Source organism: Quercus lobata, chromosome 12 (assembly GCF_001633185.2).
Source record: "Quercus lobata isolate SW786 chromosome 12, ValleyOak3.0 Primary Assembly, whole genome shotgun sequence".
Taxonomy (NCBI): domain Eukaryota; kingdom Viridiplantae; phylum Streptophyta; class Magnoliopsida; order Fagales; family Fagaceae; genus Quercus; species Quercus lobata.
The window spans coordinates 7879715-7896322 of NC_044915.1; the positions used below are offsets into that span (position 1 = coordinate 7879715).

The window sequence follows — 16608 nt, forward strand, 5'->3', positions numbered from 1 at the left end:
ACTGACACTGCTCCTCACATGAAGGCCTAGACTTCGCCTCAATAATTGGGAACCAAATATGGACTTTAAATGGGAGGTAGATTGGAGACAAAGTTTCCACTCCTGCCTCCACTCTTACCTTGCATTTAAAAAGTTCAAGATTTCATGTATTGGGTCCCACTTTGTAATAGGGAGTCTGGGTCTACACTTGAGGGGACTGTTAGAATAAAAAAGTTCAGTGATTAAATTTACAATTTCCTAATTGCTTAAATGTTTGTTACTTTTCATTGCTGAGCACAGCATTTAGAGCTATTTTTTTGCTACTTGTACGATGGAGGAAAAATTGTGAAAAGGAAAGATGTTTTAGATAGCTAAGTTGCTTAGAGAAAAGAAAGAATGTACTAGCTCTTTAAGAGACACACCCTAGGAATAATACCTCACAGGTAGATTTCTTGGATTCAAATTCCACTAGCTGCAATGAAGGCAGCTTGCTTATTTATAGTTACATAAGCAAACTGCTGAGTTAGTTACAAGAATCCACCATGTGGCTGTCATGTGATTGGCCAAAACCTAACTAACTTCTCTAACTAACTAATAGGCTATTGCACTTATCACTAACAACCTATTAGCTAACTAATTTTCTGTTACAAGTGATAAAAGCTATTAAAAGTAAAAGGAAACTACTTATTATACAACATAAGCTAGTAACAGCTAGCTATAAAAATGAACTGCATCAGCTCGCGCAAGCCCCCCAAACTCATGTTACTTAGGACTTGCGTCCTGAATCTCCAGCATGAGTACAATGGTTCTCCGCCATGGGATCTGGAGACCTTTCTAAATGCATTATGAGATGTGCCATTGTATGTTAATCCCAATTTTTGGATCCATGTAGCAAGATTTATGAAATTTTCTGCATTGACAATTTTAATTTGTGTTCTTTATTTTTCTTCCTCTTATTTTACTTTTTTTTTTTTCAATTAACCTGTGGAATAATACTCTCGGATTTCATGCAGCAGAAAAAGGGGAAAAATGATTTCATGTTAGGGGTGAAAGAAGTAATAGAAAAGACCAACTTACACGTGTATGCACGCATCAATTTGTTGCATACTTTCTAGGCAGTTTGCTTTAACACCATACTTCTTCCAGAATTCCACTATGCATACCCTGTGGTACTTGTGTACATAGAAACATGCTAGTGTTGGGCATTTCGAAATGACGAGTCCACATGCACGGTGACATGGCTAAGTATTGGACACTAGACAGATTTTTCATGCAAGATGACCTGGCCAAATATAAGTCCTTTAATCATGAAATTACTCGTATCTGTTATTAAATATGAGGTTAATAGTTTTTAAACTTGTGGTTATTCGTTGTAGTAGATAGTTCTAGCTATAGTTTGTTAAGGAGTTGTTTAGCTAGTTGCTAACCAATTTGGTTAAGCATAGAAGTAAATGATGTCAGCATAACCAACTCCTTAATGTATAATATAAATAGCTAAGGTTGGCTTTTCCCCAAAAAAAAAAAGAAAAAAAAAAGCTAAGGTTGGCAATTGTAAACTCATCCTATGATTTTAAGGGAATTTTCCTTTGGAATCAGAATTGAGATCTGAGATTTCTCTCATTCTATCGCTACTCTTTTATCTTGACCCAATTTTATCTCTTTACTTTGAAGTTCCATCTTTTTGGGGCATTATTTTGGCGTTAGAGCTTAGGTTTTGACCTTTTATGAGTGTTCAATATGCTGGAGATTCTTCAGAATTTGGCCAGCCTAAAGACTTTCTATAATAATTTCCTTTGCTCTTGGCCAAGTATATCGTAATTCCCTTTGAGAAATTTTGGTATGGTTTTGTCTTGGCTGAGCACATTAGATAGCTTTCTGATGTGGTTTATCCTTGAAGATTGTTAGAATATTGGTTGAATGATTAAATTTACCATTTCTTAACAGTTTAAGTTTTTGGACAATTTTTAAATCATGGTATCAGAGCAAGTTCTTCTAAGTTTAAACTCTGCCTCCCATTTAAAAAATTAAAAATATCACATGTTGGGCTTGGGACCCATTTACTAAAGACGTGTATGGTCCCACGCCCACACTTGAGGGGGAGTGTTGGAATATTGGTTAAATAATTAACTTCACCATTTTTCTAAAAACTAAAACTTTTGGGACAATCGGTAATGGTTCATCTTCGCCTTTACTTCGGTTGTTCTTGAAGTTCTTCCTCAAGAATTTGAGCATAAGTTGTTAATTTTCATGGCACAAGGAGCAAGTGTTCGACGGAATAGGGGACAAAGGAATAGAGTGAGTATCGATTATGGGGTTGATTTTCCTCACATAGAACAGAATGATGACCAGTAGTATCAGCCTCAAGAAAATGAGGAGGAGCAAATTGAGAAGGTAGATAGCTGCCCTGACTGAGATGGTGCAACGCTTGCATTCTCCTAGTGTAATGAGTGATGAACCCAATGATGCTTAGAACTTTGAGAATCTTTTTGGACTTCCTAAGGGGGAAAGGCCTATTGAAAGGCTTGGACACAAGTGGGAGAACACCATCAATTGGTTCAACCCAATTTAAAGAGTGTTTGATTACAATGAAGTTTCTGAAGACATGAAGGTGAAATTGGTTTTTATTTGCTAAGAGGAAGGTCTTATGCATGGTGTGAGCAATTGGAGCAATTGCAAATGAATTGACAAAGAAGGGGAAAGAGCAAGATTTAAGATTGGTGTATGATGAAGAAGAAGCTCAAGGAGCAATTCCTTCTCTTCAACTACATGTAACCTTGTACAAGAACCTACACAATTTTAGACAGGTTGGTAGTGTAGAGGGGTATATTGAGGCATTCTATCAACTTACATAAAGAGGTAATTTGAATGAAAGTAAAGAGCAAATGGTGGTGAGGTATCTTAGTGGACTGAAGCCTTCCATATGGTTTTGGATGGTTTTTGAGGCTTATAACTGAGCGTTGTTGGTAGAGAAGCAACAAAGTCCAAAGTCTTTCAAGCCTTGGCAACAATTTCAAATCTAATCCCAGGCTGGTTCTTCTTTGAATATTGGAAAAGGAAGCAATTTTTTTGGGGGAAAACAATGATAAGTTTCTTGTTCCCTCACTAAACCAGTCCAATGCCAGTCATTTGTGTGTCAGGAATCAGCCCCTTGGAGGTGGCTTTAAAGTTCTTGAAGCATGTTCAACCTGGCCATAGGCTAGCAGATTGTCAAAATGCAATAGGCCACAATAGTAAAGAACTCTTGTTGGAAGAAGTAGAGGAAATCAAGCAAGAAATTGAACTTCCTATCTATGATCAGCCCCTACACAAGGAAGTTGGAGGAAATTTTAAACGTGATGAGGGTGTGGCACTTATGACGAGGAGACTCTTTATACCAAAACATGAAATAGAAAAAGATCATGTCTATGATCAGCTCCCAAATGAATTAATTGGAGGAGATTTTGAAAATGAAGAGGGACTTATGATATGGAATACTCCCTGTGTACTTGGGCCTTGGCCGTCCTTTTTTTTTTTTTTTCAATGAAGTTCTTTTCTTATTGATAAAAAAAAAAACAAACTTATGATATGGAAGATTCTCCTTGTGCCAAAGCATGAAACTGAGGAAGTTGGTTAAGAACCAAAGTTTTTTATGCTACTTGTAACGTTAGTGGAAGAATGTGCAGTATGATTATAAATGGGGGTAGTTGTGAAAATGTGGTATCTCAAGAATTGATACAAAAGTTGAACCTTAGAACTGAATTTCTCAGCTAAAAAGAAAAAAAAAAAAGAAAAAGAAAAAAAGAATTGAAGAGCATCCTCACCCTTACAAGCTTTCTTGGTTTGAAGGGCAATGATCTCAAGGTTGCTTAGAGATATTTAGTTTCTATTTCCACATGAAAAAGGTAAATTGATGAGGTGCGGTGTATGGATTCTTGTCATGTTCTTCTTGGATGACCTTGGTAATATGATCGTTAATCCATTCATGATGGGATGAAGCACACCTACACTCTTTACAAGGGGAATTAACAATACACTTTGCTACCAATGATGGAGAAGGTGGGTTCAAAACCATTGGTCAAGCTGAAATAGAGGCCTAAGAAGATAAACAATAAGTCTATAGTCATTGCAGATTTTATGAACAATGTTCATGCCCAAATAAAGTTTAAGACTGAAGAGTCCAATGATTCAATGTGAAGCATTTACTACCTTATTATGCTGTGGACAAAGATCCCTCAGCAGTTACTCAAGTTTGAGGATAAGTTTTCTTTTAAAGGGGGAATCCTGATATAAGGTATTTTAACGTGGCAATTCCACATGCTGGTGACATGGTCAAGTATTCTACATGGCAATTCGATATGTTTGGTGACATGGCTGAGTAGGGGCACTTGATAGGTTTTCCATGCAAGATGCCCCAGCGAATATAAGTCCTTTAGTCATGAAATTACTTGTATGTTCTTTTAAACATGTGGTTAATTGTTGTAGTAGTTAGTGCCAGCTATTTTTTGTTAAGGAGGAGTATTAGTTTGTTAGATGGTTCCTAACCAATTTGGTTAAGCACTAAGGGGATGATGTTAGCATAACCAGCTCTGTAACTTATCAAAAAAAAAAAAAAAAAAAGGATAACCAGCTCTGTAGTGTATAAATAGCCAAGGTTTGCCATTGTAAATCACCTTATGATTGTATGAGAATTTTCCTTTGTAATAATAGTTGATAGCTAAGATTTCTCTCTCATTCTGTTGCCACTCTCTCTTTGATCCCAATTTTTTCTCATTTCTTTGAAGCTCCAAATTTTTGTTTGCATCGCATGCATGCATGCATATACTTACTGAAGTTCTAATTTTGCTACAATGCTTTGATTTAATTTGCTAACCTCTGTTTTAAGTACTATTGAATCCTGGTTTGAACAGGATGTTGGCTCACAAGTTTGTGGAGCAGTCGGTAGAATCGGACCTTAATTTGAAGAAACAAAATGCAAAGAAATCTTGGTGGTCGTTTGGATGGTTTGTAGTTTTAGCTTGAAACCAGTTTTGTTGATACTTCCCAAGTCTTCTTATCCGGTAATGTTTTAAGTTCATGTTAGTCACCTATATGCATGGACTTTTCCAGGAACGGCCAATCTGATAAAGATGAAGCTGAGTCATTTAAATTCAGCGAAGAAGACTGGGAACAGTTGAATAAAATTATTGGGTACAAGGAAGGTGAAGAAGGGCAGTCATTCATCAGTACCGACAAGATGGATTCTCTTCATACCTTGTTGGAGGTTCACATGAAACATAATGCTTCAAAACTTCTTGATGAGGCCTTGGATTGTCTTGCTGAATTATCATGTGAAGACCTTGATTGCACCATAAAGCTTTATCCGGAGACAAAAGTCTTTGATGTGAAACTAGGATCATATAAATTGTCATCCCCTAATGGTCTCCTTACAGAGGTTTGAATCCCTCCCCCCCTTTTCTTTTATATTTGAGATTGTCTGACAGAGGGGCTGTTTTCTTAGTTGTATCATGGTGAATGTTTTCCCACCTCCTTGCAGAGTGCTACTGCTTATGATTCGTTAGTTGGTGTGTTCTGCTATAAGCCTTTCAATAGTAAGGTGGACTGGAGCATGGCTGCAAAAGCTTCCCCCTGTTACATGACTGTAAGCTGCTACACTCGCATTCTCTGATTGTTCTTACCATAAATTTGTGGTTGCATGCATACTGATTACAAGTATTTTGGTCAGTATCTGAAGGACTCCATTGATCAAATTGTCAAATTTTTTAAAAGCAGTACAGCTGTTAGTCAGACAATAGCGCTGGAAACTGCAGCTGCTGTGCAGGTTTGGTTCTATCATTGCTGATCCTTTGAAGTATTATTCAGAGTGTCTACTGATGCTTTGTTTGTTTCGATGGAAAACCTTATGTGAAGACTGCTTTCCAAGTTTTTAGTGTTTGATAGCATCATAAAAAATGAGTTAAAGGAAAGTTATCTTTAGTCAACATAAAAAATATAACTTATTTTTCAGAGATTGTTTTTCATTAATTTTTTTTTGGAAAACAACTCTATCTCGCAATAAGCTAAATAAGAGATTTTTTTTTTTTTTTTTTGAGAAACAAACACACACACACACAAGGGAGAGGGAAGCCAAATAAGGGAAGTTAGAAGTTCATTTTCCAACTTATTTAAGGTTACTACCAAACATAGGAAAATAAGATATTTTTATTGAAAATATTTTTTGGAAAATGAATCATTTTCTAGATAACATTAACGTTGAAACAAACAGAGCATGAGTACTAGCAAAGCTTGCTGGAATTGAGCATATTAAGAGTCCGTTTGGATTGAGCTTATTATTACTGAAATTGAAAACTGAAAACACTGTAGCAAAATAATTTCTAAATGTGTGAATAGTGCCGTGGGACCCATTTTTAATGAAAAAGTTGCTGAAAAGTGATATTTGTGGGTCCGTGAACAGTAAATAGGACCCACTGGTGTGCACTCCACCACTTATTTTGCTGTGAACAGTGCACGAGTTGATGAAAAGTGTACGGTAAACAGGTTGAAAAGTCAAAAACAACAGGTTGAAAAGTCAAAAACAACGGCAGGCAAAAAAAAAAAAAAGAAAAAGAAAAAAGAAACACAAAAACGTAAACGCAGAATAAGCAGGAATAAGTTGAATCCAAACTCTTACTAATTGTTGAAATTTATGTGTTGTTTGTAGGTTATTGCTTGGGTTTTTGGAATTAAGTCCTAATTATATCAACAATAATCATAGAAAGGAATGCATCTTAGAAAATCAAGAATCTTATAATTTCAATACTGGACTACAATATGGTTCAGGATTTTCACCAATATTAGGAGTAATTCAGTGTTCTAAACACCCTGAAATGGTTTCATAGGTAGTGTTGTTCTGTGTGGTTAATGAATTTGAAACAAGATTTGAAATATATGAAGATGCAAAATGTTGTTGTGATGCCAGGTTGGTCAAAGCAACCTGCGTTTTCCTTGTTTCATGTACAGGTCTAAAACTGGTCTAGTTTAGTAGTTTGTAATAAATCTTTGCCATTTTATTGCTGCACCACCATTTAGAATTATGTTTGTTCAAATCTCACTAAACTGTAGAGGTGCTTTTTCTTCTATTCCAGCCAGTATGGCTAGCATGCTTCTGATGGTCTCTTTCATTGTTTCTAGATGACGATTGATGGGGTAAAGCGCACTGCTCAGCAACAAGTGAACAGAGCACTGAAGGATCATGCTAGGTATTTCACTTTATTTCGACTTTTGATTAGTGACCTTGTGGGGGAACCCATTAGTCATAATATTTTGTTGGTGCTAGTGTTCCCTTGGCAATATTGAGCTTAAAATGTTTGGAATGTTCTATCTATTCTGATGTGCTCTTTAAGAGTGTGTCTGAGATCATAATGGAAGGCTTTGCAAGTGACCTAGTTTGTTGCCATTTGCTTTAGGTTTTATAGACACTAACCTAAAACCCACGCAATGCGCTTTAACTACTTTCACTAAATGTTTTAACCTAAAACGATCATATTCTAAGAATGTAAATGTGGTATTATAAAAATTTTAGGATATGTCTATAAATAACTAATCATAGACATGATATCTTAAAATCTTATGATAACTCCATAAATGATTAAACTTGATAGTAATCTCTCATTAAATCCAAAAGAGGCATGCAAAGGATATTCAATCAATGGTAAAATATAAAAGAATGAGTTAATGGAAAAACTTTATCACCAAAGTTTTGAAGAGTTAAATTACTATTTCAATTAAAATCATATTATAAAAATTTGAAATTTTCTTAAAAAAATATGTTTAATAGCATCTACGCAAATTGCATAAGGATTTTAAGGTTCATTGTCTTTCATTGACAATTCCAATTGTTTTCCAACAACATTTTCCATTATTCTTTTTCATGATTTGTGACATTTCAATTTATAAATTTCATATAATAAAATTTGTAGTATCTCCAACATCACTTGTATATATTGTATTCATAATTAAAATTCAAAGTCAATCCACTTTTTTATTTTGAAAAAAAAACCTTTTTCTTTTGCAGATTCAGTATTTTTTTTTCTTCTTTTAGAATAAGATTTTCAGTAAGTTAGTAAACTGTGCATCCATGCTTTATCATCACTACTATATTTATATTCTTGTCAAAATGTGATTCAGTTGATACCTGCATCATTTCTTGTCTAGTAGGTGATTTTAATATTATCAGGTATCCAAGTGAGAGACTTGGATGTGAGTCTTTTAGCCCTGCTATGTTCGCTTTCTTGGATTTTATAGAGAATAATTCTTTAGTTGATTTACCTTTAGAGGGGGCCTCCTTCACTTGGTTTAGAGATTCTGGTCTTCCCTCTATGTCAAGAATTGATAGGGCTTTGGTTTCTCTTGATTGGGAGGAGCACTTTGAGAATGTATCCCAACGGGTGCTTCCTCGTGTTCTTTCAGACCACTACCCTCTTCTGTTGGAAGCTGGTGTTGTTCGTCGCGGTCGAAGTGCCTTTAAATTTGAGAACATGTGGTTGAAAGCTGAGGGTTTTGTTGATAGAGTTAAGCAATGGTGGGAGGGTTACAGTTTTGAGGGCTCTCCAAGTTTCATCTTGGCTCAAAAATTGAAGGCTCTGAAAGCAGACTTAAAAAAGTGGAACAGGGAGGAGTTTGGTGAATTGACTTTTAGAAAGAAGAACAAGCTGACTGAGCTAATGGGGTTAGATGCGAGAGAGGAGTTAGTGGGTCTTTCAATGGAGGATGAGAGTCGGTGCCTTCAACTCAAAGGAGACATAGAACATTTGGCTTCTCTTGAGGAGATTTCCTGGAGGCAAAAGTCTCGGGCCTTGTTTGTGAAGGAGGGAGATAATAATACTCGATTTTTTCATAGATTAGCAAACTCTCATAGAAATGCTAATCAAATTAAAAGGATTGAGGTGGATGGTGTTCTTTATGAGGATGAGCTGAATGTGCGCTCTCAAATAGTTCTCTTTTATCAAGGGTTGTATAAGGAAACTGAGGTGGGGCGTCCTACTATGGATGGGTTAGATTTTGCTTGTATTGAAGAGGATGAGCGGTTATCCTTAGAGAAGGAGTTCACGAAGGAGGAAGTCATCCAGGTATTAAGGGAAATGGAGGGGTATAAAGCCCCTGGTCTTGATGGCTTCACCATGACTTTCTTTTAGAAATGTTGGAGTGTTGTGGAAAAGGATGTAATGGATTTTTTTGATAATTTTCATCGACACTCTGTGTTTGAACGGTCTTTGAATGCTTCGTTCCTCACTTTAATTCCTAAAAAGAGTAATGCCGTTAACATTAAAGACTTTCGCCCCATCAGTTTGGTGGGTAGTGTGTATAAGTTGCTGTCCAAGGTGTTGGCTAATAGGTTGAGGGTGGTTATGGATAATCTCATATCTGAGACTCAAAATTCGTTTGTTGGCGGAAGGCAGATTCTGGATTCAGTGCTTATTGCAAATGAATGCCTGGATAGCAGATTGAAGAGCAGAATTTCGGGTGTGTTTTGCAAGCTGGATATTGAAAAAGCCTATGACCATGTGAACTGGGAGGCCTTGTTTTATTTGTTGGGCCGAATGGGTTTTGGATTGAAATGGAGGGGGTGGATTAAGGCATGCGTTTCGACTGTCTGTTTTTCAGTCCTAGTGAATGGATCCCTTGAAGGTTCTTTTGGAAGTTCTCGTGTGTTGAGACAAGAGGACCCATTATCCCCGCTGTTGTTTCTTTTGATTATGGAGGTTTTAAGTAGACTCTTGAAGAAGACAGAGGAGTGTAATCTTATTCGGGGTTTTCATGTGGGAGCTGTGAACTCTGTTGGGATGAGTATTTCCCATCTGTTATTTGCTAATGACACTATCTTGTTTTGTGATGCCTCTAAGGAACAGCTGCTATCTATAAGGTTGGTGTTGTCTTGTTTTCAGGCCTTTACGGGTTTGAATGTCAATGTAGGGAAAAGCGAGATTGTCCCTGTTGGGGAGGTGAATAATCTAGATGCTTTGGCTAATATTCTTCATTGTAGAGTGGGCAGTTTACCTATGAAATATTTGGGGATGCCGTTGGGATCTTCTTTTAAGACAGCCTCGATTTGGAATCCTATTTTGGAGAAAATGGAGAAGAAGCTTTCTGGGTGGAAGCGTCTCTATTTATCTAAGGGTGGTAGACTCATGTTACTAAAGAGTACTCTATCAAGTCTCCTGACGTATTTTTTATCTCTTTTTACTATTCCTAAAGTTGTAGCGGCTAGATTGGAAAGTATTCAGAGGAATTTCCTTTGGGGATCTTCTGTGGGGTGCTTCAAATATCCTTTGGTGGCTTGGGATAAGGTGTGTTTACCCGTTGAGATTGGTGGTTTGGGGATAAGAAATGTGGCGCCGTTTAATCAAGCTCTATTAGGGAAATGGCTGTGGAGATATGTTCATGGAGTTACCCATCTATGGCGGCGTGTTATCTCCTCAAAATATGGCGAGGGTCAAGGGGGGTGGAGGACTAATGTTTGTTGGAGGTCTCATGGGTGTGGCCTATGGAGAAGCATTAATGAAGGATGGGAGAGCTTTTCTAAGCATCTGTCTTTTGTAGTGGGTGAAGGTACTCGTCTCCGCTTTTGGCATGATAGGTGGATTGGTGACACTACTCTAAAAGATCTCTATCCTGAGCTCTATGTGTGTTCAGCGGTCAAGGATGCTTGTATCCCTGAGGTTTTGTGGATTCCTGAAGGGGGTACTGTTATAGTGTGGAATTTAACGTTTTATAGAGCTTTTGAAGATTGGGAGTTGGATGCATCATATTCTCTACTTCAGCTCATCCAATCTCGTATTCCTCAGGGTACTTGGAGTGATTCCCTTTACTGGCAGCTTAAAGGGGATGGTAAGTTTGACACTTGGTCTTACTACCTTGCAATTCGGGGTGCTTCGATTTCTTTGTTTCCTTGGAAGGGGGTTTGGAAACCAAAGATTTCTAAGCGTGTGGCGTTCTTTCTATGGACTGCTGTGCATGGTCAGACCCTCACTCTGGATAATCTAATGCTTAAGGGTCGCCCATTAGCTAATAGGTGTTGTTTGTGTTGCTGTGATGGAGAGTCGGTAAATCACCTTCTTCTTTATTGTCCTGTGACCCAATCCTTTTGGACTTTTATGCTTCAGGCCTTTGGTATTCTTTGGGTTATGCCAGGTTCGGTGGCAGGTTTGTTATCTTGCTGGTATCAATGGCATGGGAAGCATAACTCGGACATTTGGAACTTGGTTCCAAGGTGCTTAATGTGGATTGTGTGGTTGGAACGAAATCGTCGATCCTTTGAGGACAAAGAGAAGACGTTGGATGAGTTAAAGCTTTTATGCCATCGTAGTCTTTTGGAGTGGTCTCGTTGTTGGGGTTTTACTGATTGTTCTTCTCTCTCTGAGTTTTTGTCCTCCCTTAGCTTAGTTTCCTGATTTCCCTTGTTGTTCATCATCATGAACGTCTTGTATTTATTTTTTTTTCTATCATTTATAAAAGTTTTATGCTTACCTATAAAAAAAAAAAGGATTGTTATATACATTCTAATCATCCGCTCCTAGAATCTTGGTAAGATTGGTCCTTTTGCCCCATCATCAATTGTCTAGAAACTTCATAAAAAGCTCTCCAGCATTTGTCTCAAGTCTTTAACAATCTCTTCCTTCTTTGATCTCGCCTCCGAATCAATCCTCAAATTATCTCAACAATTGTAAACCACAACAATTGTAAACCACAGCATGTTCTCATCCAAGAAGGTCTAAGCTTCTTTTTTTTTTTTTTTTTTTTTTTTTTTTTTTTGTGGATAAATAAGAAGGATCTGTATAAAAAAAAAAAAAAAAACTTCTTTGTGCAATGGAATGCAAACTAGTCATGTAGTACAAAGGAAAAAAGAAAAGACAAAAGAATAAAACTTAATTAAAAGAGAGGAGAGAACTAATAAACATAGGGAGGGAGGGATTCACTAGATGTGAGTCCCCAAGCTTGTGACTAGTCAAACAAAGAGCCACTAAAAGAAGCAATTAGCTGATTATCCAAACTATCCATATCCTCAAACGTCCACCAATTACGCTCCCTCCATATACACCACATCAAACACAACAGAACTAAATTCCAGATGTCTGAAGAATGCTTCCCCAACCAATTCCACCAACCAAAAAGAAGAGCATGTATCGACTTTGGTAAGATCCACATAACCCCAAAAGATCGAAAAACAAAACACTACAACTAGTGAGCTTTCTCACGATGTAGCAATAAATGAGCTAGTCTCCCCACAATAGCGACACATAACATACCAATCAAGAAAGTCGAAACCCCTACTTCTCAAATTATCACCCATGAGGTCCCCATTTTACTTATGAATTTTTTAAAAAGTTTTTTGCACTTTCCTATACACTGGAAACTTCCATCTCCACTACTGATTAAGGGCTTCCTTTACTCTTTTCTCATGTTATAATATTCTTAAAAAAAAAAAAAAAAAAATCTAAAATGACATATTTGATTCAACTTTTGATTTGATTTGTTTGATTGATGATTTCATGTTTTTGCAACTTGTTAACGTAATTATCATATTCCATTTTGTCAAAGAGTGACCCTTTTCTTTTAAAAAATTATTTGGCTTTCTATTTGTTTTCTGTTGTGTTTTTCTGGTTGTTTCCTTCTGTTGTGGTATAAATTATATCAAACAAAAAGAAACAAAAAACATATTTCTTTAGAAAATAAAATCAACATGAAAGGAAAAATATGGCTGTACTATACCTGATCTTTGAACCTGTGGAAAAAAAAAGCAGCTTTCCTCCCTGAGTAACTCTTAGAACTTCTTCTGAAATAAGAGTTACTCAGGCTGATGAAGAGCATAGAACATAGAACAGATTGTTCTTATGAAGGATTAGGTACTTTATGAAGTCGGTTTTCATGGGTACTTTATCCGGACCCGCCAACTTTTTTTTTTTTGTTTTTTTGGCCAGCATAATGTTTGGTTTTGAATGGCATTTCGCCTCAATATTCAAACATAATATTTGTGGGCTGTTTCTTTTGTGATTCTTAGTTATGTCTGCCTTTGTTTTCTTCTTTGTTGGGTAACTTGGGTTGCATATCAATCTATTTTCTTTCTTGATTTTTGTTTATTTTTACATATTATCATTTCTTAGGGACAAGATTTAAACAGTGGATTCTTCTCCTCAATAGAAAACATTGCTTCTTTAGTTGAATCAAAGAAGTATGGGTCGTTTTTGTAGTTTTTTTCTTGAATCCAAATTTTTTCAAATAGTGGTAGAGGAAGGGGGCCGGTTTTTTTCGTTAAGGATTTTTGAGCGGAGTAGGTACTTTATGAAGTCGATTTTCATGGGTAAGAATGGGGCTCAATGGCTGATGAAGAGCATAGAATAGATTGTCGTTGGGCTCAGTCCGAAGAATTTTTATATGTTCAGAGAAGGTGGTGTAGCTTACACCCTCCAACGGAGTTCAAACTCTTTTGGAATGTTCTTACTTTTGACTGAGTTTAAAGTTGGCGGGTCTAGGAGGGCCATTTTTATTCCAGAAGGCAGAGATAAGAATGGATGGAGGGTTTTTGGATTAGAACTTAGGAAGATGTTAGAACCTGAAAACTATGTGAATGGTGGGTCTGGTTTTTCGAAATTCGTAGCTTAGCATCATAAGGTTAACGCAGGGGTTCAACCATTTACAACTTTTGCTGATATGGTGCGTAGGCCTCAGGTGCAAGTCAAGGGCCAGCATCAGCCAAAGCTGGTCAGCGCCCATGTTAAAAGGAAAATGACTTTAGAGGATAATAAAAGAGAGAAGTAGAACCTAGTTTTTGAACAGAGGCCGGTGAGCACATCAGGTCCGATGACTCTTGGTGGAGGAGAGTTGGGTTCCCGGTGCACTAATGAGGAGTTTGAATTTGGAGGGACAAATACGGTAATAGAAAAGAGGAGATCTCCATTGAAAATCCATTCAAACTGGATTAAACATGCTTATGGAAAAGAGCGTGAACTGAGGCATCCTGTCTGGATAGTAGGAGGTTTGTTCGTTGAGGTGAATGAGGAAGGTATTAGGCGTGTAGCTTGGTCATCTACTAAAGATGGACTGAGATATTCTACTTGTATTAATAGAAGTCAGAAGGGGCAGGTGGTGGGTCCTTCAAAGTCACGGGTTTATCAGAAGAGAAGTGTTACACGGAATAGCTATAAGAGTGGTTCTAAAAGTATTAAGTGGGTCATAAGGGGTGAAAAGCCTATCGTGGGCTTAGGCTCCTTTTCGAAGCCTGTGTTGGATTTAGACCCAAATGGTGACATTTGCATGGGCTGTCCAAATACTCCAGCGTTAACAAACCCAAGCAGATTTGAAGTGGGAGAAGTGGGAGATGGATGGAGGGTTGCATTTTCTTCGTATTTTGGGAGCTATTACTCCTCCAATGGATGTGGGAGATTGGATGAGATGGAAGTTGAAGCTTAATGGGGATTTTGATATCCGGTCATATTATAACAAATTAAGAAATTCTCCTTCAATTGTCTTTCCTTGGAAAGCTATATGGAAAGTAAAGGCCCCTAGGCGAGTTTCCTTTTTTGTTTGGTGTGTAGCTTGGAATAAGATCTTAACGGGTGATAATCTAAGATTGAGGAGATTGGTTTTTGTGGATTGGTGCATTATGTGTCGACATTGTGAAGAGACGGTAGATCACTTACTTCTTCATTGTGAGATGGCTTATCGGTTATGGAGCTTTGTCTTTATAACTTTTGGCCTGTCTTGGGTTGCTCCTAGTTCGATCCCAGATTTGCTTTTTGGTTGGTGGAATTGGTTGGGGAAGTACTCGTCTCAGATATGGAATTTAGTTCCGTTGTGCATCTTTTGGTGTATTTGGAAGGAACGGAATCGGCGGACTTTTGAGGATTTGGTTAATTCCAGTGATCAGATGCTTGCTTCTTTTAGTGGGACTCTTTTTGATTGGTCTCGGGCTTGGGGACTCACGACTAGTGATTCTCAGACTGTGGATTGGTTTTCTTTTTTGTTTTTTGTTTGTTTCCTTCTTGTATTTTCTAGGTTTGCTCTTTGATCTTCATACATAGAGTAGCCTTTCGTATATATATCATTCTTACTTATCAAAAAAAAAAAAAAAAAAAACTCTTATTTCAGAAAAGCCTATTGACTGAATTGGAAACTATTCTCACAGAATAGGACAGGTACAAATGGTAAAATAAATATGGTAACTACCAAAGATGTAGCTGGTCAAACAAGGCTGCAGGAAATTGTGCACCTTTTACAGTTACGATGCTCTCTGTATCTTTTTTTTTTTAAACGATGTGTTTCATGGGGCATCTAAATGGTATATGTTGCAGTAGTCAATCATAACTCTCTTTAATTGCATTTAAATGTTTCGACTGGTACGTTGGTTCTGATTGTACCAATTTGTCATCTGGCAGTTTTTTAATATTAGATATGCCACTTGTCATGATGGGAGACAATTTAAGATATACTTTTTCTGAGCTTCTACTTTTATATAGAGTATTAGATATTAGATTAGATGTGGTAACATTAATTTAGATTATCCTCAACACTAACAATAATAGCAAAGCCTTAGTCCCAATTTTTTTTTGGGGTTGGCTATGGATCCTTGGCAAAGTGTTCAGGGTTGATCAAATGCATTCTTTTTCTCCATTGTAATTCTATCCGAAGGATTGGGTTATCCTTAATTTGGTAAAATTTGAGTGCATACAGATTATAGACCTTTTAAGGATTTGAAAGGTTGTTCTTTTTTTTTTTTTTTTAATGTACTTTATTTTTTGTCCTTGGGTATTGGTGTTTGTTGTATTCTAGATTTTCTGTTTTACATATTTAACGGAATAATATGTGATGTGTGTCTATTACGGTTGGTGCAAAGAATCTTTATAACAAATAATATTTATTTGATGGCAGGTTTTTGTTGGACTTGGATATTGCAGCTCCCAAAATTATGATTCCTACTGATTTTCTTCCTGACAATTCCCATCCGACAAAACTCATGCTTGATTTGGGAAATTTGCTGATTCGTACACAGGTTAATCCACGATATCTATACGTAATTTAAGGGGCTTTCTCTGTTTGGACTGGATTTTTTTTTTTTTTTGATTTGGGAAATTTGCTGATTCGTACACAGGTTAATCCCCGATATCTATACTAAAATTTAAAGGGCTTTCTCTGTTTGGACCGGATTTATTTTTTTGGTACCCCAAAACTCCTAAGTTTAAGTGGAGACAAAACTAAAGGATAATTAGGTAAAAATACATGTTTAACTTGCACTAAAACATTGCCTACAAAATACGAACACTCTCTATTCAGGTATTTGAAATGCTTCAACTACCTAAACTCATGTTTTCAAAAAAAAAAATTTCACTTTTTTTTACCGTTAACCGTTTCACATTAAAAAAAAGTCTTTAACAATTTTTTTGAGTGTGATGAGTGTTATGCGTTTGTGGATGAAATATTTTTTTCATTACACCCCTAGGTATTTTATGATTAGAAAATGTAACAATCTCAAATTATAATGAATACAAATTATTAACCTTTACCCAAAAATAGAAGAGCCTCTAAGTGCGTGCTCACGCGCGTGAGTGTGTGCTCAGAGGCTAGTTGATTCTTAAATATTTCTGTTTGAATTTATTTATGCTGATATTCATATAGAGCTTA

At 36.8% G+C, this 16608-nt stretch overlaps 1 protein-coding gene across 1 annotated transcript in view; it reads left to right on the top strand.

The window, feature by feature from the left end:
• Window positions 1-16608, top strand: part of LOC115971846 — a 95093-nt gene that overhangs the window by 9623 nt on the left and 68862 nt on the right. Inside the window, exons 11-16 of the mRNA XM_031091922.1 lie at window positions 4866-4958; window positions 5065-5389; window positions 5492-5596; window positions 5681-5776; window positions 7126-7193; window positions 15859-15979. Of these exons, the coding sequence (XP_030947782.1) occupies window positions 4866-4958; window positions 5065-5389; window positions 5492-5596; window positions 5681-5776; window positions 7126-7193; window positions 15859-15979 (808 nt within the window). The remainder of the gene's footprint in view (window positions 1-4865; window positions 4959-5064; window positions 5390-5491; window positions 5597-5680; window positions 5777-7125; window positions 7194-15858; window positions 15980-16608) is intronic.